At 49.2% G+C, this 27,072-nt stretch overlaps 1 protein-coding gene across 7 annotated transcripts in view; it reads left to right on the forward strand.

Moving 5' to 3' along the window:
* Window positions 1–27,072, forward strand: part of ZMYND8 (zinc finger MYND-type containing 8) — a 134,952-nt gene that overhangs the window by 78,206 nt on the left and 29,674 nt on the right. For all 7 annotated transcript variants that reach the window (XM_066586293.1, XM_066586292.1, XM_066586288.1 and 4 more), the window contains 5 exons: window positions 3,858–3,973; window positions 13,068–13,549; window positions 13,680–13,814; window positions 16,639–16,791; window positions 16,888–17,400. In XM_066586293.1, the coding sequence (XP_066442390.1) occupies window positions 3,858–3,973; window positions 13,068–13,549; window positions 13,680–13,814; window positions 16,639–16,791; window positions 16,888–17,400 (1,399 nt within the window). The remainder of the gene's footprint in view (window positions 1–3,857; window positions 3,974–13,067; window positions 13,550–13,679; window positions 13,815–16,638; window positions 16,792–16,887; window positions 17,401–27,072) is intronic.

A 27,072-nucleotide genomic window follows, 5' to 3' on the forward strand; every position in this document is an offset into this window, starting at 1 on the left:
TTCCCTCTCATCATCACTGCACTCCCTACAGTGAAGAGGAGATTGAATGCAATTCTTGTCCACTCAGCTCCAGTGGGAGTGCCGGAGATGGACGAATGCTTGGCATGGCGGGTACATCCGTCAGCCCCATTGAACTGAATGAAGCATGTGCAACGATCACTATTCAAACTCCTCCTCGCTGTGGGGGGTGCGGTGAGCTTGTAATGAGGAGCTGAGGAGACACGGGACCTCCATTCTTATGTTAGATCCCCACTGATGAGACTTTCATAACCTATTCTATTGTTAGATGGGAAGTCAGTCTTGGTACAACACCCTTAAGCCGGCTTCACGCGGCCAAAAAAAATTTGCACAAATATGAACCCATTTTTTCTGAATGGGGTCATACACCTGAGCGATTTTATTTATTTATTTATTTATTTTTTCTTTGCATAGCACAGCGATGCGATGCGAGAAACAAATGGCAGCTTGGTCTATCTGACTGCTGCGTGATCTCTCATTGCAGCTGCATTGTTCTCAATGGGAGAGCTCTTGAGATTCTCTGCCACGACTGTGACAGCCACGGCGGAGAATTCCCTGCATCCCCTAAGTGATGCGAGGCTGTTTTCACATGGAATGCCTTGCATCTACGGGGCTTTCACATGGATGGCGAGGGCGATATAGGCCTATGATTCATGACCAGATATCACCCTTGCCCGTGTGAAGTTAGCCTTAAGGGCATCTTTCTGTTTATGTATGTTCCCGTTCATTTCTAGATAGAGGATGCTGATACACATAGTCCTTTTTTAATTTGTTTAAAAACCAAAAAAACGCATTTTAACAAAACGTCTGTTGTGTTTTTCGTCAATGATTGCCGTCTTTAGATATATTTTTTAAATGCATTATAAGCCTTCTGTACAGCAGCATATCTATCCGGAACCAAAGTAATACATCTTGTACAAGAGATGGAAGTGCCATCCTAGGGAACTGCTGGAGATGATGATGTAGGAAAAATTGTAGGGGGCGATATTTTATTAAATAGTTTTTCTCTCCACTGTGTTGCAGGAGGAAAATGAAATGTCAGGTGAGATGCAGACTGATGAAGTAAACTCTCCACTAAATGTCACCAGCCTAAGCCAGGAAGAAGTGCAGAGAAAGGATTAAAATAGACAAGTTACCAGGACCCGGTGGCATACACCCATGGGTTCTAAGGGAAAATACAATAAATATTTGGTGTTCGGACCCGCTGATACAGCGCGGATTAAAGCCTCAGCTCCTGCCATCAAGCAGGAGCAGGTTGGGTTCTCAGCGGTTAGTAACAGCTGAGAACACAGAGGAGAAGGGAGAAGCAGTTTTTAACCACTTCTGCCTTCTCCTTTCCCGAGTGCATGGCAATCAATGAGTACTATGTACTAAGAAGTGAAGAGTAAGTGTTTCTTCCTCTATGTGTCCTAGCAGACCCTCATCAGTTCTGCCAGTGACTATTGTCAATACAGGGGGGATGTTTTTTCCTGTAACTGGGGCTCTTGGAGATGTGGCTCCTATGGATGCACCAGCTACAGGGGAAAAGTGTGAAATAAAAAGGAAAAAAAACATGGGAATGACCCCCAGAGGTCTTATATGAGGTCATGGTGGACATAGATGTTTAAAAAAATTGTTGCAAAAAAAGAAAATACAGAATAAAATAAAAATATATATATAAAAAAGAGAATGACCCACCGCCAACCAAAACCCTCACCGTATGCGCCTGTAATCCAAAACTGTACATGTATATCAAAACGTCTGAAACAAAATGAGGAACCCGTCCCCAGACTTTATTTTAGCGTAAATTTACTAATTTAAAAAAGAGCTACTACTAAAAAACTTTACTTAAATAAGTGTCCTTAAGGGGTTAAGTAATGTCGGGAAACCACTGGGGAACACTGACATGGAGAAGGACTTTGGGGTTTATAACTGTAAGCTTAACTGGAGCAACCAGTGTCAGGCAGCTGCTGCAAAGGCAAACAGGATCATTGGGGCATCAGAAGAGATCTAGGGGCGCATGATGGGAACATTGTCCTTCCACTCTACAAGTCACTGCTCAGACAACGCATGGGATATTGTAGACCGTTTTGGGCACCGGTACTCAAGGAGGACATATCAGAGCTTGAGCGGGTACGAAGGGGGCAACTAAAGTAATAAATGGAATGGGTGTACTGCAATACCCAGAGAGTGATATCAAAATTTGGGTACTTTGTTTAGAAAAAACAAAGTATAAAAAAGTATTAGGATGGCGCTCCTATTCAGAGCAAGATGACGGAAAATAAGAGTGAAAGAAAAATAGTGTGAGGGTGGACTTGGCCAGGGAATAGTGAAGCCTGGGAAGACTCCACTATCACCTCCACGTCCAAGATGGCCTATAATTATAAGATACGTCACTATTGTTCCCTTGCTTCCACTAATCCAGAAGGGCTATGTCTGGAGAGCTTGCTGTAGGTCTGGGTCTCACTGACTAGTGGGACCCACTATATAGAATGTATATGAAGGATGCAAAAAATGCAATAAAAAAGGCAGCTGAGGGGGTCAGTAAACAGATCTCTCAATCATCTATTATACCCAGGACTATAAGAAGGGGGCGCTCTAATAACTATGTATAATATATCAGAGGTCAGTACAGAGATCTCTCCCATTATCTATTATACCCAGGACTGTAACAAGGGGGCGCTCTAATAACTATGTATAGATATATCAGGGGTCAGTACAGAGATCTCTCCCATCATCTATTATACCCAGGACTGTAACAAGGGGGCGCTCTAGTAACTATGTATAGATATATCAGGGGTCAGTACAAAGATCTCTCCCATCATCTATTATATGCAGGACTGTAACAGAGGGGTGCTCTAATAACTATGTACAGATATATCAGGGGTCAGTACAGAGATCTCTCCCATCATCTATTATACCCAGGACTGTAACAAGGGGGCGCTCTAATAACTATGTATAGATATATCAGGGGTCAGTACAGAGATCTCTCCCACCATCTATTATACCCAGGACTGTAACAAGGGGTGCTCTAATAACTATGTATAATATATCAGGGGTTAGTACAGAGATCTCTCCCATCATCTATTATACCCAGGACTGTAACAAGGGGGCGCTCTAATAACGATGTATAGATATATCAGGGGTCAGTACAGAGATCTCTCCCATCATCTATTATACCCAGGACTGTAACAAGGGGGCGCTCTCTACGTCTAGAGGTTAGAAGGTTTCTACAACATAGAAGGGGGTCTTTACTGTAAGAGCGGTGAGACTATGGAACTCTCTCCTGAGGATGTCGTGATGCTGATATGAGTATAGGAGGTTCTGGATGGCTTTCTTGGGTGTTACAGTATTACATGTTATGTCAATCATTACTCCGGAGGGTCGGTGATCCGAGGATTATTCCCATTGCTAGATTGGAGTTGGGAATGATTTTTTCCCCTTTAAATGAAGAAATTTGTCTTCCTCTGGATCAACACTGGGACTTGGTGGATGGGGAGGGGGGTGGGGGTGGGTGGTATTATCAGCCTTATATGCTATGTTACTATGATAATGACGCTGCATTGTTATCGCATACAAAGCTTCATACACACTTAGATCTATATGAGCAGGTCTTTTGGCTACGCCTGGACGGTAGAGCCGGGTTCCTGATGCCGCCACGGCTGCACCGATCTTCTAGTTCCATTTGATTGCAGGAAGCTGCTGTTTAGCCACAAACCCCACGCCTCTATTAACAGTCACACTGGTTTTGCTGCCATTCATTTGAAGAGCACGCTGATGTGAATGCCGCCGCCGTGCCCGCCGTGCCGTGTGAGCCCGTCTGCTAGTTGATTCTAATTGGTGATTTGTGTTCCTTTCAGAGCACTCCGCATCCTCTAGTCTGGGCAAAATTAAAAGGATTCCCTTTCTGGCCTGCCAAAGCACTGAGAGACAAAGATGGACAGGTGGACGCTCGCTTCTTTGGACAGCATGACAGGTGGGAGCTGAACACACGGGCGATGGTCTGCCTGCTGGTGGCAGGAAACACATTGTCATGTATGCAGGAGCTGCCCGGATAACTTGGCATAGCCCCATCAGGGGCGCTGCAGTCCAAGAGGTAGCCGTACATATTAGATGTACATTTCATGGGACCCCCGTATGGCAGCTTTGTGGGAGGACTCCCATCTTGTAAAGTGAAGGCATGTCGCTGTGATCACAGAGGGCCGTCTCTAATCCGGAGGAGGAAGAAGCTGCACAACAACACCCCGGCCACCCGACTGTGCAGGTAACTGCAGTCAGCCCTGTTTGCTGGAATGAACACAGCTGGGTGGTCGGGGCGCCGATGTGTAGGGGACACCCAGCTAAAGCAACGCCGCAGCTTCTCCATCCTCGGGACCAGTGAGGGCTGCTGGTAAATGTAAACCAAGTGTAATCTTCAGCAGAACAATGGACAGATGTGTGTGATGCCGACGTTGGGGTTGTTGCTTTAAACCCCCAACAGTCACGTTTAGGTCACTTTCACACACAAGGCTTTTTAAAGCGTTTACCGTGGCGTTTCAAACTCCGCGCTAAATGTAAAAAGCCTCCATTGATTTCAGTGAGGCTCCGCAGACTAGCGGTCAAAAACTGCGTTTTTATTGCCTCGATTTTGAAACACTGCACTTGCGTTTTTGAACTTTTTAATGCGCTAAATCACCCATTGTAATGATGGGGTGCGTTAAAAGGCTTTCTAATGCGAAAGAAAACGCGTTTAGACGCCATAATTCGCAGTGTTTTAATAAGCGCCTTTTGAGAGAGGACTGAAATTGAATATACCCTTCCAAAAACATCACTTTTTTAAATTGTAGGCTATTGTCTCGTAGATTTGTTTGGCGCAGAACTCTGTTGCCTTAATGTCCATTTTTACAGCTTTAGTGGCATAACTAATTTCTCATCTGTATGATTGAGGGACACAGATTCAGCAACTGCTGCCACTAGGTGAACACTAAGCAGAAAGAAGTGTTAACCCCTCCTACCAGCTATACGCCTCCTACCGGCACCAAGCCAGCCAGTACTAGCCAAGTGTCCGTAGGACGCAGATCTAGCTTCTCACTGATCTTAAAGCATCTTCTAGACTTGGGGAATAAGGGGGAGGCCCTCTGAGGCGGGCGAACAAAGCAGAGGTAACCATTCTGTTGACTGCCCTAACCTCTGAAGAAAGGGAGGCACATTCATCCCTAATTTACACAGCTTACCCTCTGTAAGGTTCCCCCTTTTTAACACCGGAGCACACCCTTCCTCACGAAAGGCAGGCATGCACCAAGGGGGGACACTGCTAGAATCGTGGAGTACACCGCCAATGGATGCCTGGGTGTGTTGTAGTAGGTGAGTATTTTCACTCACTGATCCACTAAGGTAAGTGTCCTGGATCTTGTGCGAGTCCCGGTCCCTGCTCGTGGTGCCACTCTGCAAGTCTTGAAGCAACTGGGATCCACACAGTTCTATTTCTGACACTCTTGAACAAGGATGTCAATGCAGGCTGCTCTATTATTCCCTATTTCAATAGCGGAAAAATCTATATTACTGGTGGAGTATATACGAGTGTGATGGTTGCCGTATCAATCTCTCCTTCACAGAGCAGGATCTCTAATGCATTCGGGCACGGTATCACTTGTCATCCATGGGAGGAATAACTGCGTTCCACTCCTTGTTGGGGTGTTCTCCTTACAGCGCACGTGGAACTCCTTCCAGTTCCAGGATTCATCTTGTGGTGTTAACGGTTTCATATGATACTTAGCTGCTCCTCCTGCTCACATACCAACAGTTTACCTTGGTGCACGCAGGAGGGGTATAGCTGGGAGGAGGAGCCAACACTATTTCTGCTGGGTTTCGGCCCCAAGTGGCAATAGCCATACCCCACTGTCAAAGCCGTGTCCCCCAGTGAACGAGATGAGAACGATTTTACAATAAGTACAAAAAAACTTGTATTTAGCCTTAAGACTCATTAAATAGTTTCCTCTTTTGTCTTCCAGCGGTCATAACTCAGTGTAGCTATATAACCCTTTGTGTTTTGCAGTACGAGTTCTAGTTTTTATAGAAAACAGTTTGGGGTACACATAATGTATAAAATAAGTAAGAGTAAGAGTCGTCATTGGAGATGAGCAAACTTACTCATTTAGGGCGTTTTTGCACTCGAGCACCGCTTTTTCCGAGTAACTGACTACTCGAACGAAAAGATTCGGGGGGGCGGCGTGGTGGAGCGGGGGGTAGCAGTGGGGAACAGGGGGGAGCTCTCTCCCCCCTCCTCCCCACTCCCCTCTGCAACCCGGCGCCCACCGAATCTTTTCGCCCGAGTAGTCGGTTACTCGGAAAAAGCGGTGCTCGAGTGCAAAAACGCCCTAAATGAGTAAGTTGGCTCATCTCTAGTCATTATGATTATGAAGCTGAATTTATATAATTTTATGTTTTGTTTTTTTTTTACTACTTTTACACCATAGAATCAATTTTTCTCGTCCGTTGCACTGGGGACACAGATTAGACCATGGGTATAGCTACTGCCACTAGGAAGGTGGACACTGAGGGGGAAAAAGTGTTAGCTCCTCCTACCATCTATACCCCTCCTGCAGGCACCAAGCTAATCAGTATTAGCCTAGTGTCCATATCAACCTGTCTTCAGTAGTTGTCCTTTCAGATGTGGGAATACAGGGCAGGCACTAGACTCTCCTAGGTTACTCCACCGAGGAGAGCGAACAGACTGGAATTAACGAGTCTGTTGCCGGCCCAATGCTCAGAAGGCAAGGAGGCATGGTCAACGTCCATTTGACCCTGATCTGCCAGCTATAGTGGCCCACCATTGGAGCAATCCTTTCCTAACCAATGGCAGGCATGCACTGCTGGAGTCCCAGAGATCCATGATATACGACGGAAAGGTGAATATTAAATCACTAGGTAAGTATGTTTTCTTCCATCACCACTACCACTCCCTTCTTTGCTCTTTCCCCCTCTCTCCCCCAGGGATCCCCATGTTATTCTGCAGAATACCATGAGGGGACATGGGGACTTCCCTTTAGGAGTCAGCCCCATCCACTGCTGACCTTGGGAGTCCTGGTGTTACGTGCCCGCTCCTGGGGAGGGGGTAGTGGCAGTGTGACTTGTAAAGTGCCCTTAAGTGACTGCAGAAGGTCTTCCCCTGGGTTTTTTCACGCAGGCGTTTTTTTTTTTACTTGCTTGTTGTCGGCTGCTTGCAGCATGCTCTGGGTTACTAGCTGCAGATTCTTCAGTAGGACCTTCGGGAGGGCTCGTGCCACAGTGCAGAGGACCATGCTCATTGCATGCCTGTGGGTTTCACTGCAGCACTTTTCCAGCCTTCGTTGCTGGTTGGGGCCCCGGCTGCGGCGCTGCTGCTGATGCTGGACTTGCGTCTCTTTTTCGGCCTTCGTTACTAATTGAGGTCCCATCTTCAGCTTAAATACACCGCGTCTGGTAGCGTGTGTCACACTGCTGCTGTGGGCCAATCACAATTCACAAGGAGGGCTCTCTGCTTTTCCTCCTATCGTCCTCCAGTCTGCCCAGTATTGGATTTCCTGTTGGGTCCAGCTTCTTCTCAGCCCGCCTCCCGGCCTTCTTACTTCTTGTTTGCTCTCTGCTGCCTACTGAGACCAGTGGTGCCTCTGACGACTTCTAGCAAGTAGCAGGGCAGGAATTGAACCTGATGCCCTTGGCATTATGTCTGATTCCAGAGCTGAAGGCTACACACAAGGCCCCCGGCTGAGCTCCATATATTCCGTGCTCTCGCTGCCGTACCAAATTCCAGGCATTCTGAGCAGTTGTGCCACAACGGTCTTCCTTTGAGACCAGTCACCGGCAAACCACCCACAGTCACTGCGCCTGTCCAGCCTTTGTCAACTGCCAAGCCGTGAAGCACGCGCTCTCCCTTTATCGGTGTTGGACCTTATTAAAGCATCCGCTGTCATCCTAGACAGCCTGGACTGTTCTACCCGTCGACCGCCTCCAAGCGTGTGTAACGAGGACTAATGTGTGTCTCATGGTAGTTCCTGGAAACAGGATAGGCCTCCTTGCTCGAGGCGCTCTTCTAGCTCCCCCACATCCGCATCTCCTCCAGTTCCTGCGGTGACTTGTTCGGAGCTCTGTCCCAAAGACAGAAGTCACTCTGGAGATGAATTTGCAACATCTCTTTCTGCATGAGGAACTTTGCATCGAAGCTCTCCTCTCTCGTGGATAGCCTAATAGTGGCGGTGGGAGAGACCCTTCGGGTAAAGAATAAGCCATGCACTTCATCCGTGAAAGTCTTTTCTTTTAGACGCCCTAAGCGTTCTCAAAAGATCTTCCTCTCTCATTCAAAATTTGAGGAGATGTTAAAGAATGGAACCTTCCCAACAAGTGCTTCACCGAACCAGAGTATTTGGACAACACTCATCCGTTTCCCGGAAGACAATGGCCCAATGTCCGCGGGCGGATCTGATTTGCAGAATCCATGCGGGGCATGCTCCATTTCAGTATGGTTCCCACACAGACGGCTTCCATTGAAGTCAATAGAAGATGCGCATGCATAATTGAATTGAATGTGTGGCAGCGTGCCGGCCGGCGCTTCCGCACACATCGCAGTTAAGAAAATAGAAGACCCGGACAGGTAAGCAGAAGACTCGGATGGGTAAGCGGTGTCCTCAGCTGCGGGCAAGGTCAGATTCTGCTGCGGGCTCCTGTATACGGAATCCTGTGGACATTGGGCCTTAGATGAGAAGTTTTGCCCAGTGGTGGAAGTACTTTCTTCCAAGTAATTTTCCACGCTGCTACTCCATTCCATTTCTCCGTCTCACCTTGGGACCTGAGTTTGGTAGTGATGCCAAGCAGTCTCATCCCTTCGACTCGCCTTTGAATGTAACCATTTCTGTGGCAATGGCGTCCATCTGCCCATTCTCGGAACTAGCTGCCCTGTCAGCCAAACCTCCGTTCACATCTTTCATCTGCACAAAGTGGTTTTACGTCCTGTGCCATCCTTTCTCTTTAAGGCTGCCTGCACACGGTTGGATTTGCAAATACAGCTATAAAAAAGCGTTTTTTTTCCCTGCCCACGAGTGGAAGTCGTAATTTTCTGCTTGCGGGGGAAAATCGCATCTTGCTCTATTTTCAGGCAGATTCCGTGTGGATGGTTTCCATTGAAGTCAGTGGAAGCTGTCCGACCCGTGGCCCTTCCGCAACCACCATTGTGGAAAGGTCACGTGGTCCGCATCATCGCCTCGCATAATCCGTACTGCACATGTGTGTGTGCTGGCACATCCGCAGCACAGATTAGTCTATGGACAGGAACATGGAGTTCACCGGCCAGGCACAGGGTTAGATTCCGCTGCAGGATCCCACATGTGGAATCCGACCCGTACGCATTCAGGTGGCCTAAGGTGGTGTTGGCCTTGATTTTGCAGCTTAGCCACTCGTCCGAGGGAATTCACTCCGCACAGCGATCCCGACTGCGGCTCCTAATCTTGGGATAAGCCAGCAAAGTGGCCGAGATTTTGCAAAAATGTCCACACGCTGCAGCCAAGCTGTGCTGAAAACAAAGATGCCACATGTCGATTGGTTTTCGCAGCGGCCTCTCCTCTCTATGGAGAGAGATGGCCACAGCGGAATTGCAGGTCGCGCAGCTGCTTCAAAACCTGCAGCTAAAGGCCGTGTGGTTTAATGCTGCGCTTATCCCACAGAAATCTCACGTATTTTCATTGCGGTCATTCCGTGAGATTTCCGCCCCGTGTGAACCCAGCCTTATAGTTTTACAATTGGGAATGCCTTCTATCATATCCTGATCACCGGATATAATGGACTTCTGTCCTGCGAACCAAGTGATGAAAGCTACAGACAATGGCCTTGCACAACTCCTCTTTAATGTGCGCCAAACATTAGTGAACGCGTACGCCAGGCATTAGTGAACACGTACGCCAGACACTAGTGACCGCGGGCCCCAGACACTAGTGACCGCGGGCCCCAGACACTAGTGACCGCGGGCCCCAGGCACTAGTGACCGCCTACGCCAATCTTTTGTTCTTGATGTTCATAATGAAACATTTATATAAACTTTTTTTTTTTTTTTTAAATCCATACTTTACTATGGAAACTCCTAAAAGCCGGCACAGAAACTCCTGAAATCACAAGACCTAATCCAGTGGGTTCTCTACCAGTAGTAGAATACTAACGAGAGAGTGGCGCAGCCATTCCCGTCATGCGGCTTCATACGAGTCCATGCGCGTGACATCACCTGTAGCCGGCTGCATGGCTGCTCCTTACACGCAGGCCAATAGCAGCGGGGCTTTTATGGTTTTGCCCAGGGAACAATAAAGGTAGGATTGTTATGCCGACTTTACATCACCGGAACGTCTAACCGGAAAAACCTTCCTGGGCAAGAAAATACTCATAAATCCTCCGACAGTTTAGGAGCAATTGAGCTCCTTCATCAGCTGTCGCTCCGGACCCATGGCTGCTACCAACAAGCCTTTGAAGTGGGGTCAGGATTACCGAATTTCCAGTTGTCACTTCATTGTGCTTGCAGAGAAAGGGGGGAGGGGATGCAGAGAAGGTCGGTGACTCTACTGCCGGCCCTCCTCTCCCAGGACTACTCTTCTTGGAGCCACCCTCTTACCAATCAGAGAGCAGGTCCGCTCTCTGATTGTCACTTATGGGGTCCTTTTTGATCCCAGAAAAGGAGGGAGAAGAGGAATCGCTCCTCTAATCCCTCCTCTACACTGTTTAACCCCACAGATGCCACAGTCGCTGGAAAATTACAGAAAAAAATAATTTAAAAAAGTTTTCTTTCCATTCCACAAGGCTTTAAATATAAAAAAAAAATCAACAAAAACTACAAATAATTAGTATCCCTAACAACCCGCAATTTAGAATCTTGCATTATTAATCCAGCATGGTGAATGCCTTTAAAATGAGACTAAAAAATGACAAAATAACTTTTCACTTCATTTCTACAAAACAGGAATAAGGTAAACCAAAAGATCACGTATTCCTCAAAATGGTACCAATAAAAGCTCCAAGCCCTCCTACAGCCCTGTCGATGAGAACAGAAGGGGGCGCTGCTCCTGCAATGTGATGCCACGATGAACAAGACTCTTGTACTTGCCATAAAATCTCTCCCGTTCATTGGGGGACTCAGCTTGGACCGTGGGTACAGCTACTGCCACTAGGAGGCGACACCAAGCAGCTATATGCCCTCCTGCTGGCACCAAGTCAATCAGTTTATATGCATCAGTCAGAGATGAGCGAGAAAACCAAGAAGTATTAAAATGTTAAAAACACTTAAGACCACAACACAGGGGGGCCATGTGAACTGCAGAGAGGATGCCAACAAGGCCAAGTGGGTGACTGCTGCGTCCCCCGAGGAATGGGCCAGAAAAAGGTTTTATGGCAAGTACAAAGATCTTGTTTTCTCGTCCGCTGCATTAAGGGACACAGCTTAGACCACGGAACGTTCCAGAGCGGTCCCCGCGGGTGGAGAGAGGCATACCAGGATCATGCAGCCAGTCGCTAGCCCTCTAAAAAAAACTAAAAACCTACGACCCAGAAAAGCATCCACAGATGTAAAAGTAGGAGGATCGGGGTTAGAACGGGATATGTCCTAATAGTCAAATGGTTATGACCATGTTTTAGTAAGATATTTGCTACGTGTTTCGGGCCGGCCAGCGCCTTTTTCAAGCATAGATCATAAAGTTGTGCAGGCACATATAAATACATATACACTTGGGGTGAATGCAGACGGCCGGGTCGGATTCTGACTGCACGATGGTGGCAGCGGGATGCCGCCCGTGCAGTGACCTGCGGCTCACCTGTACGGCGTCTTCGCTCTGCGGATGTGCCGGCTGGCGCACAGCACTGGCAGGGTTGTGCAATGATCTATCCACTCTTGGAGCATTCAGGCTTGTGCTGCCCACTTATAATGTGTGGAGAATTGATTTAGGTGGTTGTAGTACGTGAGGTGCCGTATGGACTATGACGTTGCTGTATAGATAGTTAATCTGCTTTTATCCTTCCCCATAAGTATACAACCAAACGGGGGAATTCCACCATCTTGAGCAAATTGGTCCGTCCTAGAAAAGATAGTGAAAAGTTCCCAATAAGCTAAGGCCAATCCTAGGGACTTTCTATAGGGTTCTATATTGACTCTGCATAACCTTGAGGGGGGTGTCTGGTAATGTGGACCCCTAAATAACATAAAATGAGCTTTCCATTGAAAAGGGTAGTTAACGGCTCAGAAGGGATTGGCCGGGCCTCTTAGCTGGACCTCCTCGGTTTTCTGCAGCTTCAGGCCCCCTGCACATGAGCGGAAATTCAGCGGTGGGATTTCCCACAGAATTTCCGCCCATGGAAGCTGCCATAGGTTTATAAAGCACAATCCTACGCAGACGGCCGCGATTTGTCCGTGTGAAATCACACGTGGAAAACAAATCCCGGCATGCTCTATTTCTCAGCAGGTGTCGCAGAGGCCCGCACAGAAATTTCACTCACGGGCTGCCGGCTCCGCTCTGCGCATGCGCAGGCTGGCCGGCAGCTGGTGCATCAAAGAGCCAGGGCCACGGGAGAGGTGAGCGCCGTACTGGTCCCTGCAGGGGCTCGGATCGCGTCCCGCTACGAGAATTCTCACAGCGGGATCCGACCCGGCCGTCTGCAGACGGCCTCAAGGTGTAGCCAGAGAGGTAGCCTTGGGATGGCTGACCATTAATAGGATGTCTGTGAAGGCCTCCACCCATAACTCCATCCCAGCCCCTCCATTTCCAGGAGATGTCGGGCTCACAATTAAGTGACTGAAAGGAGGGCATCCATGCCGAGCTCATCATTGGGGGCTTCTGTCCGTTATTTGTACATGTCGTTTCACTTCTGTGTTGGAGTGGACTTCTTTCTAGTGTATAGTATGGTCTCCAGTGGATCTAGTTCTGGGGGCTCTAGGATAGTTCTAGCTGCGGCTGTACTCGGACCATTACAGTCCCATGGTCACACATTGAATGATCCGTACCTGCAGCTGTAGTGTGAACATGCGGGTAGGGACGGGGCTGTATACCTGGGGCTCGCATGTATCACGGTCTCTTGTGCCTTCCCTCCAGGGCCTGGGTCCCCATGAACAACTGCTACCTCATGTCAAAAGAGATCCCTTTTTCTGTGAAAAAGACGAAGAGTATCTTCAACAGCGCCATGCAGGAGATGGAGGTGTACGTGGAGAACATCCGCAAGCGCTTCGGTGTATTTAACTACGCCCCCTTCCGGACACCTTACACGCCCAACAACCAGTACCAAATGCTGCTCGACACGGCCAACCCAAGTGCCGGCACTGCCAAGACGGACAAGCAGGAGAAGATCAAGCTGAACTTTGACATGACGGCATCCCCCAAGATCCTGATGAGCAAGCCCATATTAAACAGTGGTGGGGGGCGACGGATCTCGTTAACCGACATGCCGCGCTCTCCGATGAGCACAAACTCTTCGGTGCACACCGGCTCGGACGTGGAGCCTGATGCCGAGAAGAAGGCCGTGTCCAGCCACTACAGTGCGAGTGAAGAGTCCATGGACTTCATAGATAAGAGTACAGGTGAGCCGGCTGTGAGATTGGTGATGGCAGTCTGCTGCTTTCTGTTATCAGCTATACCTGGAGGTGCTCTCTGATTTCAGTCACAGAATGCCTTTCCTTCCTACTTTAATTATCTGCACTTCTTTCGCAGCTTCCCCTGTATCGATAAAGACGGGACACGGCAGCAGCCTATCGGGCAGTCCCAAACCGTTCTCACCGCAGTCCTCCACACCGGTGACCTGTAAGGCGGAGAGGGGCACAGGCAGCATCCTCAACCTCAACCTCGGTCAGTGACCACATACAGAATGTATGATACAGCGGTAATAAACTGGACAGCCACTAACCAAATATAGAAAACATGTATAATGGGTGATCGATAACCACTTCCAGAAACGGCAGAAGGCCGGCTGCTTACCACATGAAGAGAAATGCATGCTGGGGGCTCTGCTGGTAGGAGGGGGTCCTAAACATTGTAGAACTGCCACTACCGTCTGTGGATCCTTTCAGGATGACTGATGCTTAACCACTCCACAGACAATATTGCATCTGCTTCTTACACAGGAGTGATAGGAGGCGCAGCGCGCCGCTGATCTCCCCGATGGTGAGCTGCCTGTTTACACAGGAGTGATAGGAGGCGCAGCGCGCGCTGATCTCCCTGATGGTGAGCTGCCTGCTTACACAGGAGTGATAGGAGGCGCAGCGCGCGCTGATCTCCCCGATGGTGAGCTGCCTGTTTATACAGGAGTGATAGGAGGCGCAGCGCGCGCTGATCTCCCTGATGGTGAGCTGCCTGCTTACACAGGAGTGATAGGAGGCGCAGCGCGCGCTGATCTCCCCGATGGTGAGCTGCCTGTTTATACAGGAGTGATAGGAGGCGCAGCGCGCGCTGATCTCCCTGATGGTGAGCTGCCTGCTTACACAGGAGTGATAGGAGGCGCAGCGCGCGCTGATCTCCCCGATGGTGAGCTGCCTGTTTATACAGGAGTGATAGGAGGCGCAGCGCGCGCTGATCTCCCTGATGGTGAGCTGCCTGCTTACACAGGAGTGATAGGAGGCGCAGCGCGCCGCTGATCTCCCCGATGGTGAGCTGCCTGTTTACACAGGAGTGATAGGAGGCGCAGCGCGCGCTGATCTCCCTGATGGTGAGCTGCCTGCTTACACAGGAGTGATAGGAGGCGCAGCGCGCGCTGATCTCCCCGATGGTGAGCTGCCTGTTTATACAGGAGTGATAGGAGGCGCAGCGCGCGCTGATCTCCCTGATGGTGAGCTGCCTGCTTACACAGGAGTGATAGGAGGCGCAGCGCGCGCTGATCTCCCCGATGGTGAGCTGCCTGTTTATACAGGAGTGATAGGAGGCGCAGCGCGCGCTGATCTCCCTGATGGTGAGCTGCCTGCTTACACAGGAGTGATAGGAGGCGCAGCGCGCGCTGATCTCCCCGATGGTGAGCTGCCTGTTTATACAGGAGTGATAGGAGGCGCAGCGCGCGCTGATCTCCCTGATGGTGAGCTGCCTGCTTACACAGGAGTGATAGGAGGCGCAGCGCGCGCTGATCTCCCCGATGGTGAGCTGCCTGCTTACACAGGAGTGATAGGAGGCGCAGCGCGCGCTGATCTCCCCGATGGTGAGTTGCCTGTTTACACAGGAGTGATAGGAGGCGCAGCGCGCCGCTGATCTCCCCGATGGTGAGCTGCCTGTTTACACAGGAGTGATAGGAGGCGCAGCGCGCCGCTGATCTCCCCGATGGTGAGCTGCCTGTTTACACAGGAGTGATAGGAGGCGCAGCGCGCCGCTGATCTCCCCGATGGTGAGCTGCCTGTTTACACAGGCCGCTCGTTGTTCTGTTTTCATACCTGCATAAACTGAATGGTGAACAGATTATTATTGGTCGTTGAGTCGCTGACCGTTTTTATACTGAGTGATTATTATTCAGTTTTGCTCGATTCGGCAATTACCCGAATGATCAAAGCCGTGAGGGCGGTTCTACATGGCAGGTGATCTGCTTGCCGGTAACCAGAGCTACTGGCGTTGAGCGTGTCGGTCAGCTCGCATTCATTCTCTGTGCGCAGGCAGATTACTGCAGTAGGCATACAAATGATTGCTGCTGTCCTGTTCACATGGGGAGATGTGCGGCCAATCAGTCAGTAGTTCAATCGCTTGTTCGTCAGCTAATCGCCGTCATATTTGCGCAGTCCGCTGATTGAGCAAATGATCCGTCTGTGCTGGCCTTGCCTCTTTTCCAAATAGTGGGTGGGGCTTGTCAGGAGGGGGCGTGGCTGTCCTGGACCAACAGATTGATGTTTAATTTAGACCATAATGGAAGGATAGATCAGGACCAGGCGTACGTTTCTCAGAAGGCGCGTAGACCTGTCGGCAATGGTCTTAATGTAATCTGTGGGCTGGGAGAAATCCATACTACGCCGGGCATACTAAATGTCCCCTGTGATGTTCAGCAGGCATGAACGTTGGCCCAAACATTCTTTTCCCTGATAGGCTGACTATCTGATATGCAAAAGACCCGCTGACTAATGAGCAAACGTTGGTTCATTAGCTGATCTGCTAACCTATACAAGCGTAAGAATGTCCGCTGATGGGCTGCACACCTCTCCACATGAGCAGCCGACCACTGAGGGCTGTATGGGGACAAGTGATCGTATGAAAGGAACCCCGTGCTGTAGAATAACTTACCTCTCCCCGCTGACTTGGGTCTATGATGTTTGTTTACAGGCTGCTGTGTCGTCCCGTAAACCTGCTTTAGTAGCCAATGGCGGAGCTCGGCCACGATCTCTGAGCGCTGTCATTGGCTGCAGCAGCTTCTTTGTAGACGGGCTGGGGCTGACAGCAGCCCGCAAAGTGACGTCACAGGGAGACCGGAGCCGGCGGTGGGGGCCGAGCGGGGAGAGCTGAGTAATTGCGCATTTTTTATTGCATGGGGTCTCATTTATCTGCTGTGTGTAAACCAACGCCAATAAACACGCTTTGTCCATTGGCGCTTATTACAGCCCGTGTCAACAGGCCCTAACTTCTCACTTGTCAGTCGGGTCCTGGATCGAAGGAATCTTACTGCTTGTGATTTCCTGTGGCCTTCTATTTTCTGTCTTCCTGTATTTAGATCGCAGTAAAGCAGAAATGGACCTGAAGGAGCTTAGTGAATCTGTCCTGCAGCAGTCCACGGCTACGCCGCTCATCTCCCCCAAGAGGCAGATCCGCAGCCGCTTCCAGCTCAATCTGGACAAGACCATTGAGAGCTGCAAGGCCCAACTAGGTATCCATATACACGGTGTATGGAGAGCTGAACCGGCGGGGGGGGGGGGGTGTGAGGCACGGCATTTATATTGATTTATAATCCGCTTCACTCCAGGAATTGATGAGATTCCAGAGGACGCCTATGCCACTGTGGAACACAGCGATTCCGAGGAGTCCGAGAAGACGGATTCTAGTGAGAGTGAATACGGGAGTGACGAGGAGCAGAAGTCAAAGAATGAGCAGGAGGAGGAAAAGAAGGAAAGTGTGAGGGAAAAGGAAATCTCCCCTTCATCCTCGGTAAAGAAAAAATCCAAACCCTCAATCCCATCAGAGAGGAAAGATGAATCCAAAAGTGTGTCAGCGACTACGGATAAAGCCGACGCTGTGGGTAAGGAGAAGCTGGTGTCCACCGCAGAGAAGGACGTTCCTGACAAGGGTAAGGCCCTGCCACACTCTGCGAAGGAAAAGCTGAAGGGGAAGGATGAGACGGACTCCCCCACCGTCCACCTGGGCCTGGACTCCGACTCCGAAAGTGAACTTGTCATTGACTTGGGTGAAGATCACTCGGGGCGAGAAGGACGGAAAGCCAAGAAAGACACTAAAGCCGTGGCAGCTAAACACCCCGAAAGTATGTCTGAGTATATCAAATAGACGATACAGGAGGATTGTACTCATCACTCCTCCTTTATACTGTATTCTCTGTACTACACTAGACCGTCCCCAGTTACATTGTATTGTCTGTACTACACTAGACCGTCCCCAGTTATATTGTATTGTCTGTACTACACTAGACCGTCCCCAGTTATATTGTATTGTCTGTACTACACTAGACCGTCTCCCCCATTATACTGTATTCTCTGCACTACACTAGACGGTCCCCCCATTATACTGTATTCTCTGTACTACACTACACCGCCCCCGTTATACTGTGTTCTCTGTACTACACTAGACTGTCCTCCGTTATACTGTATTCTCTGTACTACACTAGACCGTCCCCCGTTATACTGTATTCTCTGTACTACACTAGACCGTCCCTCGTTATACTGTGTTCTCTGTACTACACTAGACTGTCCTTGGTTATACTGTATTCTCTGCACTACACTAGACCGTCCCCCCGTTATACTGTGTTCTCTGTACTACACTAGACTGTCCTCCGTTATACTGTATTCTCTGTACTACACTAGACCGTCCCTCGTTATACTGTATTGTCTGTACTACACTAGACCGTCCCCCGTTATATTGTATTGTCTGTACTACACTAGACCGTCCCCAGTTATATTGTATTGTCTGTACTACACTAGACCGTCCCCAGTTATATTGTATTGTCTGTACTACACTAGACCGTCCCCCCATTATACTATATTCTCTGTACTACACTAGACCGTCCCCCCATTATACTGTATTCTCTGTACTACACTAGACCGTCCCCCCATTATACTGTGTTCTCTGTACTACACTAGACTGTCCTCCGTTATACTGTATTCTCTGTACTACACTAGACCGTCCCCCGTTATACTGTATTCTCTGTACTACACTAGACCGTCCCCCGTTATACTGTATTCTCTGTACTACACTAGACAGTCCCCCCCCCCCCCCCCGTTATACTGTATTCTCTGCACTACACTAGACCGTCCCCCGTTATACTATATTCTCTGTACTACTCTAGACCGTCCCCCGGTTATACTGTATTGTCTGTACTACACTAGACCGTCCCCCTGTTATACTGTATTGTCTGTACTACACTAGACCGTCCCCCGTTATGCTGTATTCTCTGTACTACACTAGACCGTCCCCCGCCCTCCCCGTTATGCTGTATTCTCTGTACTACACTAGACCGTCCCCCGTTATGCTGTATTCTCTGTACTACACTAGACCCCCCCCCCCCTCGTTATACTGTATTCTCTGTACTACACTAGACAGTCCCCCCGTTATACTGTATTCTCTGTACTACACTAGACAGTCCCCCCGTTATACTGTATTCTCTGTACTACACTAGACAGTCCCCCCGTTATACTGTATTCTCTGTACTACACTAGACCGTCCCCCCCGTTATACTGTATTGTCTGTACTACACTAGACCGTCCCCCGTTATACTGTATTCTCTGTACTACACTAGACCGTCCCCCGTTATACTGTATTCTCTGTACTACACTAGACCGTCATCCCGTTATACTGTATTCTCTGTACTACACTAGACCGTCCCCCGTTATACTGTATTCTCTGTACTACACTAGACCGTCCCCCGTTATACTGTATTCTCTGTACTACACTAGACCGTCCCCCCGTTATACTGTATTCTCTGTACTACACTAGACCGTCCCCCCGTTATACTGTATTCTCTGTACTACACAAGACCGTCCCCCCCCCCCCCCGTTATACTGTGTTCTCTGTACTACACTAGACCGTCCCCCCCCCCCCCCCCCCGTTATCCTGTGTTCTCTGTACTACACTAGACCATCCCCCGTTATACTGTATTCTCTGTACTACACTAGACCGTCCCCCCGTTATACTGTATTCTCCGTACTACACTAGACCGTCCTCCGTTATACTGTATTCTCCGTACTACACTAGACCGTCCCCCGTTATACTGTATTCTCTGTACTACACTGGACCGTCCCCCGTTATACTGTGTTCTCTGTACTACACTGGACCGTCTACCGTTATACTGTATTCTCTGTACTACACTAGACCGTCCCCCCGTTATACTGTATTCTCTGTATTACACTAGACCGTCCCCCGTTATGCTGTATTCTCTGTACTACACTAGACCGTCCCCCTTTATACTGTATACACTGTACTACACTAGACCGTCCCCCCGTTATACTGTATTGTCTATACTACACTAGACCGTCATCCTGTTAAACTGTATTCTCTGTACTACACTAGACAGTCCCCCGTTATACTGTATTCTCTGTACTACACTAGACCGTCCCCCTTTATACTGTATACACTGTACTACACTAGACCGTCCCCCCGTTATACTGTATTGTCTATACTACACTAGACCGTCATCCTGTTAAACTGTATTCTCTGTACTACACTAGACAGTCCCCCGTTATACTGTATTCTCTGTACTACACTAGACCGTCCCCCGTTATACTGTATTCTCTGTACTACACTAGACCGTCCCCCGTTATACTGTATTCTCTGTACTACACTAGACCGTCCCCCGTTATACTGTATTCTCTGTACTACACTAGACCGTCCCCCGTTATACTGTATTCTCTGTACTACACTAGACCGTCCCCCGTTATACTGTATTCTCTGTACTACACTAGACCGTCCCCCGTTATACTGTATTCTCTGTACTACACTAGACCGTCCCCCGTTATGCTGTATTCTCTGTACTACACTAGACCGTCCCCCTTTATACTGTATACACTGTACTACACTAGACCGTCCCCCTTTATACTGTATACACTGTACTACACTAGACCGTCATCCTGTTAAACTGTATTCTCTGTACTACACTAGACCGTCCCCCGTTATACTGTATTCTCTGTACTACACTAGACCGTCCCCCGTTATACTGTATTCTCTGTACTACACTAGACCGTCCCCCGTAATACTGTATTCTCTGTACTACACAAGACCGTCCCCCCCCCCCCCCCGTTATACTGTGTTCTCTGTACTACACTAGACCGTCCCCCCCCCCCGTTATCCTGTGTTCTCTGTACTACACTAGACCATCCCCCGTTATACTGTATTCTCTGTACTACACTAGACCGTCCCCCGTTATACTGTATTCTCTGTACTACACTAGACCGTCCCCCCGTTATACTGTATTCTCTGTACTACACTAGACCGTCCCCCGTTATACTGTATTGTCTGTACTACACTAGACCGTCCCCTGTTATACTGTATTCTCTTTATTACACTAGACCGTCTCCCGGTTATACTGTATTCTCTGTACTACACTAGACCGTCCCCCGTTATACTGTATTGTCTGTACTACACTAGACCGTCCCCCGTTATACTGTATTCTCTGTACTACACTAGACCGTCCCCCCGTAATACTGTATTCTCTGTACTACACTAGACCGTCCCCCGTTATACTGTATTCTCTGTACTACACTAGACCGTCCCCCCGTAATACTGTATTCTCTGTACTACACTAGACCGTCCCCCCGTTATACTGTATTCTCTGTACTACACTAGACCGTCCCCCCCGTTATACTGTATTCTCTGTACCACACTAGACAGTCCCCCCCCCCCCCCTCGTTATACTGTATTCTCTGTACTACACTAGACCGTCCCCCGTTATACTGTATTCTCTGTATTACACTAGACCGTCTCCCGGTTATACTGTATTCTCTGTACTACACTAGACCGTCCCCCGTTATACTGTATTGTCTGTACTACACTAGACCGTCCCCCCCCCGTTATACTGTATTCTCTGTACTACACTAGACCGTCCCCCCGTTATACTGTATTCTCTGTACTACACTAGACCGTCCCCCCGTTATACTGTATTCTCTGTACTACACTAGACCATCCCCCGTTATACTGTATTCTCTGTACTACACTAGACCGCCCCCCCCCCCCCCGTTATACTGTATTCTCTGTACTACACTAGACAGTCCCCCCGTTATACTGTATTCTCTGTACTACACTAGACAGTCCCCCCGTTATACTGTATTCTCTGTACTACACTAGACCGTCCCCCCCGTTATACTGTATTGTCTGTACTACACTAGACCGTCCCCCGTTATACTGTATTCTCTGTACTACACTAGACCGTCCCCCGTTATACTGTATTCTCTGTACTACACTAGACCGTCATCCCGTTATACTGTATTCTCTGTACTACACTAGACCGTCCCCCGTTATACTGTATTCTCTGTACTACACTAGACCGTCCCCCGTTATACTGTATTCTCTGTACTACACTAGACCGTCCCCCCGTTATACTGTATTCTCTGTACTACACTAGACCGTCCCCCCGTTATACTGTATTCTCTGTACTACACAAGACCGTCCCCCCCCCCCCCCCGTTATACTGTGTTCTCTGTACTACACTAGACCGTCCCCCCCCCCCCCCCCCCCGTTATCCTGTGTTCTCTGTACTACACTAGACCATCCCCCGTTATACTGTATTCTCTGTACTACACTAGACCGTCCCCCCGTTATACTGTATTCTCCGTACTACACTAGACCGTCCTCCGTTATACTGTATTCTCTGTACTACACTAGACCGTCCCCCGTTATACTGTATTCTCTGTACTACACTGGACCGTCCCCCGTTATACTGTGTTCTCTGTACTACACTGGACCGTCTACCGTTATACTGTATTCTCTGTACTACACTAGACCGTCCCCCCGTTATACTGTATTCTCTGTATTACACTAGACCGTCCCCCGTTATGCTGTATTCTCTGTACTACACTAGACCGTCCCCCTTTATACTGTATACACTGTACTACACTAGACCGTCCCCCCGTTATACTGTATTGTCTATACTACACTAGACCGTCATCCTGTTAAACTGTATTCTCTGTACTACACTAGACCGTCCCCCGTTATACTGTATTCTCTGTACTACACTAGACCGTCCCCCGTTATACTGTATTCTCTGTACTACACTAGACCGTCCCCCGTTATACTGTATTCTCTGTACTACACTAGACCGTCCCCCGTTATACTGTATTCTCTGTACTACACTAGACCGTCCCCCGTTATACTGTATTCTCTGTACTACACTAGACCGTCCCCCGTTATACTGTATTCTCTGTACTACACTAGACCGTCCCCCGTTATACTGTATTCTCTGTACTACACTAGACCGTCCCCCGTTATGCTGTATTCTCTGTACTACACTAGACCGTCCCCCTTTATACTGTATACACTGTACTACACTAGACCGTCCCCCTTTATACTGTATACACTGTACTACACTAGACCGTCATCCTGTTAAACTGTATTCTCTGTACTACACTAGACCGTCCCCCGTTATACTGTATTCTCTGTACTACACTAGACCGTCCCCCGTTATACTGTATTCTCTGTACTACACTAGACCGTCCCCCGTAATACTGTATTCTCTGTACTACACAAGACCGTCCCCCCCCCCCCCCCGTTATACTGTGTTCTCTGTACTACACTAGACCGTCCCCCCCCCCCCGTTATCCTGTGTTCTCTGTACTACACTAGACCATCCCCCGTTATACTGTATTCTCTGTACTACACTAGACCGTCCCCCGTTATACTGTATTCTCTGTACTACACTAGACCGTCCCCCCGTTATACTGTATTCTCTGTACTACACTAGACCGTCCCCCGTTATACTGTATTGTCTGTACTACACTAGACCGTCCCCTGTTATACTGTATTCTCTTTATTACACTAGACCGTCTCCCGGTTATACTGTATTCTCTGTACTACACTAGACCGTCCCCCGTTATACTGTATTGTCTGTACTACACTAGACCGTCCCCCGTTATACTGTATTCTCTGTACTACACTAGACCGTCCCCCCGTAATACTGTATTCTCTGTACTACACTAGACCGTCCCCCGTTATACTGTATTCTCTGTACTACACTAGACCGTCCCCCCGTAATACTGTATTCTCTGTACTACACTAGACCGTCCCCCCGTTATACTGTATTCTCTGTACTACACTAGACCGTCCCCCCCGTTATACTGTATTCTCTGTACCACACTAGACAGTCCCCCCCCCCCTCGTTATACTGTATTCTCTGTACTACACTAGACCGTCCCCCGTTATACTGTATTCTCTGTATTACACTAGACCGTCTCCCGGTTATACTGTATTCTCTGTACTACACTAGACCGTCCCCCGTTATACTGTATTGTCTGTACTACACTAGACCGTCCCCCCCCCCCGTTATACTGTATTCTCTGTACTACACTAGACCGTCCCCCCGTTATACTGTATTCTCTGTACTACACTAGACCGTCCCCCCGTTATACTGTATTCTCTGTACTACACTAGACCATCCCCCGTTATACTGTATTCTCTGTACTACACTAGACCGCCCCCCCCCCCCCGTTATACTGTATTCTCTGTACTACACTAGACCGTCCCCCCGTTATACTGTATTCTCTGTACTACACTAGACCGTCCCCCGTTATATTGTATTCTCTGTACTACACTAGACCGCCCCCCCCCCGTTATACTGTATTCTCTGTACTACACTAGACCGTCCCCCCCCCCCCCCGTTATACTGTGTTCTCTGTACTACACTAGACCGCCCCCCCCATTATACTATATTCTCTGTACTACACTAGACCGCCCCCCCCGTTATACTGTATTCTCTGTACTACACTAGACCGTGTGTCCCCCCCCCCCATTATACTGTATTGTCTGTACTACACTAGACTGCCCCCCCCCCCGCGTTATGCTGTATTCTCTGTACTACACTAGACCGCCCCCCCCCCCCGTTATACTGTGTTCTCTGTACTACACTAGACAGTCCCCCCCCCCCCGTTATACTGTATTCTCTGTACTACACTAGACCGTCCCCCCCCGTTATACTGTATTCTCTGTACTACACTAGACCGTCCCCCCCGTTATACTGTATTCTCTGTACTACACTAGACTGTCCCCCGTTATACTGTATTCTCTGTACTACACTAGACCGCCCCCCCCCCCGTTATACTGTATTCTCTGTACTACACTAGACCGCCCCCCCCCCTGTTATACTGTATTCTCTGCACTACACTAGACCGTCCCCCCATTATACTGTATTCTCTGTACTACACTAGACCGTCCCCCGTTATACTGTATTCTCTGTACTACACTAGACCGTCCCCCCGTTATACTGTATTCTCTGTACTACACTAGACTGCCCCCCCCCCCCGTTATACTGTATTCTCTGTACTACACTAGACCGTCCCCCCGTTATACTGTATTCTCTGTACTATACTAGACCGTCCCCCGTTATATTGTATTCTCTGTACTACACTAGACCGCCCCCCCCCCCCGTTATACTGTATTCTCTGTACTACACTAGACCGTCCCCCCCCCCCCCCCCCGTTATACTGTATTCTCTGTGCTACACTAGACCGCCCCCCCCATTATACTATATTCTCTGTACTACACTAGACCGCCCCCCCCCCCGTTATACTGTATTCTCTGTACTACACTAGACCGTGTGTCCCCCCCCCCCCGTTATACTGTATTGTCTGTACTACACTAGACCGCCCCCCCCCCCCCCCGCGTTATGCTGTATTCTCTGTACTACACTAGACCGCCCCCCCCCCCCCCCCCCCCCCCGTTATACTGTGTTCTCTGTACTACACTAGACAGTCCCCCCCCCCCCCTTAGGCCTCCTTCCCACGAGCGTGACGGGCTCCGCAGCGTAATATTCCGCTGTGAAGCCCGTCACGGCGCCCCCCAGAGCCCCTATACTTACCTGCGGGAGATAGCGTGAAATCGCTTCCCCGCCCACCACCGCTCGTCACCGCTCGTCACCGCCCACCGCTCTCGCGTCACCAGCCGTGTCACGTGACGCGGCCGGACCGCGTCATTTGGCGTCATATGACGCTCGGCGGTGGGCGGGAAAGCGTTTTTTCACGCTATCTCCCGCTGGTTACAGCGGGAGATAGCGTGAATGGACGGCTTCCATTGACTGCAATGGAAGCCGTCAGTGCGTACAGCCCGTCCTCACCCGCAGAAAATAGAGCATGCTGCGGGTGAGGACGGGAGAAATCGCGGTGCGTAATTCCGCGGTGGAATTACGCATCGTGAGCATGGAGCTATTAGGTTCAATAGAACCTAATAGCTGCGTGCAACGCAGCGGATTTTCGCCGCGAATTACGCGGCGGAAATCCGTTCGTGGGAAGGAGGCCTAATACTGTATTCTCTGTACTACACTAGACCGTCCCCCCCGTTATACTGTATTCTCTGTACTACACTAGACCGTCCCCCCCGTTATACTGTATTCTCTGTACTACACTAGACTGTCCCCCGTTATACTGTATTCTCTGTACTACACTAGACCGCCCCCCCCCCGTTATACTGTATTCTCTGTACTACACTAGACCGCCCCCCCCCCCCCCTGTTATACTGTATTCTCTGCACTACACTAGACCGTCCCCCCATTATACTGTATTCTCTGTACTACACTAGACCGTCCCCCGTTATACTGTATTCTCTGTACTACACTAGACCGTCCCCCCGTTATACTGTATTCTCTGTACTACACTAGACTGTCCCCCGTTATACTGTATTCTCTGTACTACACTAGACCGCCCCCCCGTTATACTGTATTCTCTGTACTACACTAGACCGTCCCCCGTTATACTGTATTCTCTGTACTACACTAGACCGTCCCCCGTTATACTGTATTCTCTGTACTACACTAGACCGTCCCGTCCCCCCCGTTATACTGTATTCTCTGTACTACACTAGACCGTCCCCGTTATACTGTATTCTCTGTATTACACTAGACCGTCTCCCGGTTATACTGTATTCTCTGTACTACACTAGACCGTCCCCCCGTTATACTGTATTGTCTGTACTACACTAGACCGTCCCCCCGTTATACTGTATTCTCTGTACTACACTAGACTGTCCCCCGTTATACTGTATTCTCTGTACTACACTAGACCGCCCCCCCCCCCCCCCCGTTATACTGTATTCTCTGTACTACACTAGACCGTCCCCCTCCCCCCGTTATACTGTGTTCTCTCTACTACACTAGACCGCCCCCCCGTTATACTGTATTCTCTGTACTACACTAGACCGCCCCCCCGTTATACTGTATTCTCTGTACTACACTAGACTGTCCCCCGTTATGCTGTATTCTCTGTACTACACTAGACCGTCCCTCGTTATGCTGTATTCTCTGTACTACACTAGACCGTCCCCCCGTTATACTGTATTCTCTGTACTACACTAGACCGTCCCCCCCGTTATACTGTATTCTCTGTACTATACTAGACCGTCCCCCCGTTATACTGTATTCTCTGTACTACACCAGACCGTCCCCCCGTTATACTGTATTCTCTGTACTACACCAGACCGTCCCCCCGTTATACTGTATTCTCTGTACTACACCAGACCGTCCCCCCGTTATACTGTATTCTCTGTACTACACCAGACCGTCCCCCCGTTATACTGTATTCTCTGTACTACACCAGACCGTCCCCCCGTAATACTGTATTCTCTGTACTACACCAGACCGTCCCCCCGTTATACTGTACTATTTATATCGTACTGTGACATTATAGCATAACATACTGCAGTACTGTACGGTGTACGGTAATATTCTGCAATCCTCTGTATGACCGTGTGGTGCACTCCGTCGTGCAGTAACCTGGTATTGCGCTATACT

This window comes from Eleutherodactylus coqui, chromosome 13, assembly GCF_035609145.1.
Source record: "Eleutherodactylus coqui strain aEleCoq1 chromosome 13, aEleCoq1.hap1, whole genome shotgun sequence".
Taxonomy (NCBI): domain Eukaryota; kingdom Metazoa; phylum Chordata; class Amphibia; order Anura; family Eleutherodactylidae; genus Eleutherodactylus; species Eleutherodactylus coqui.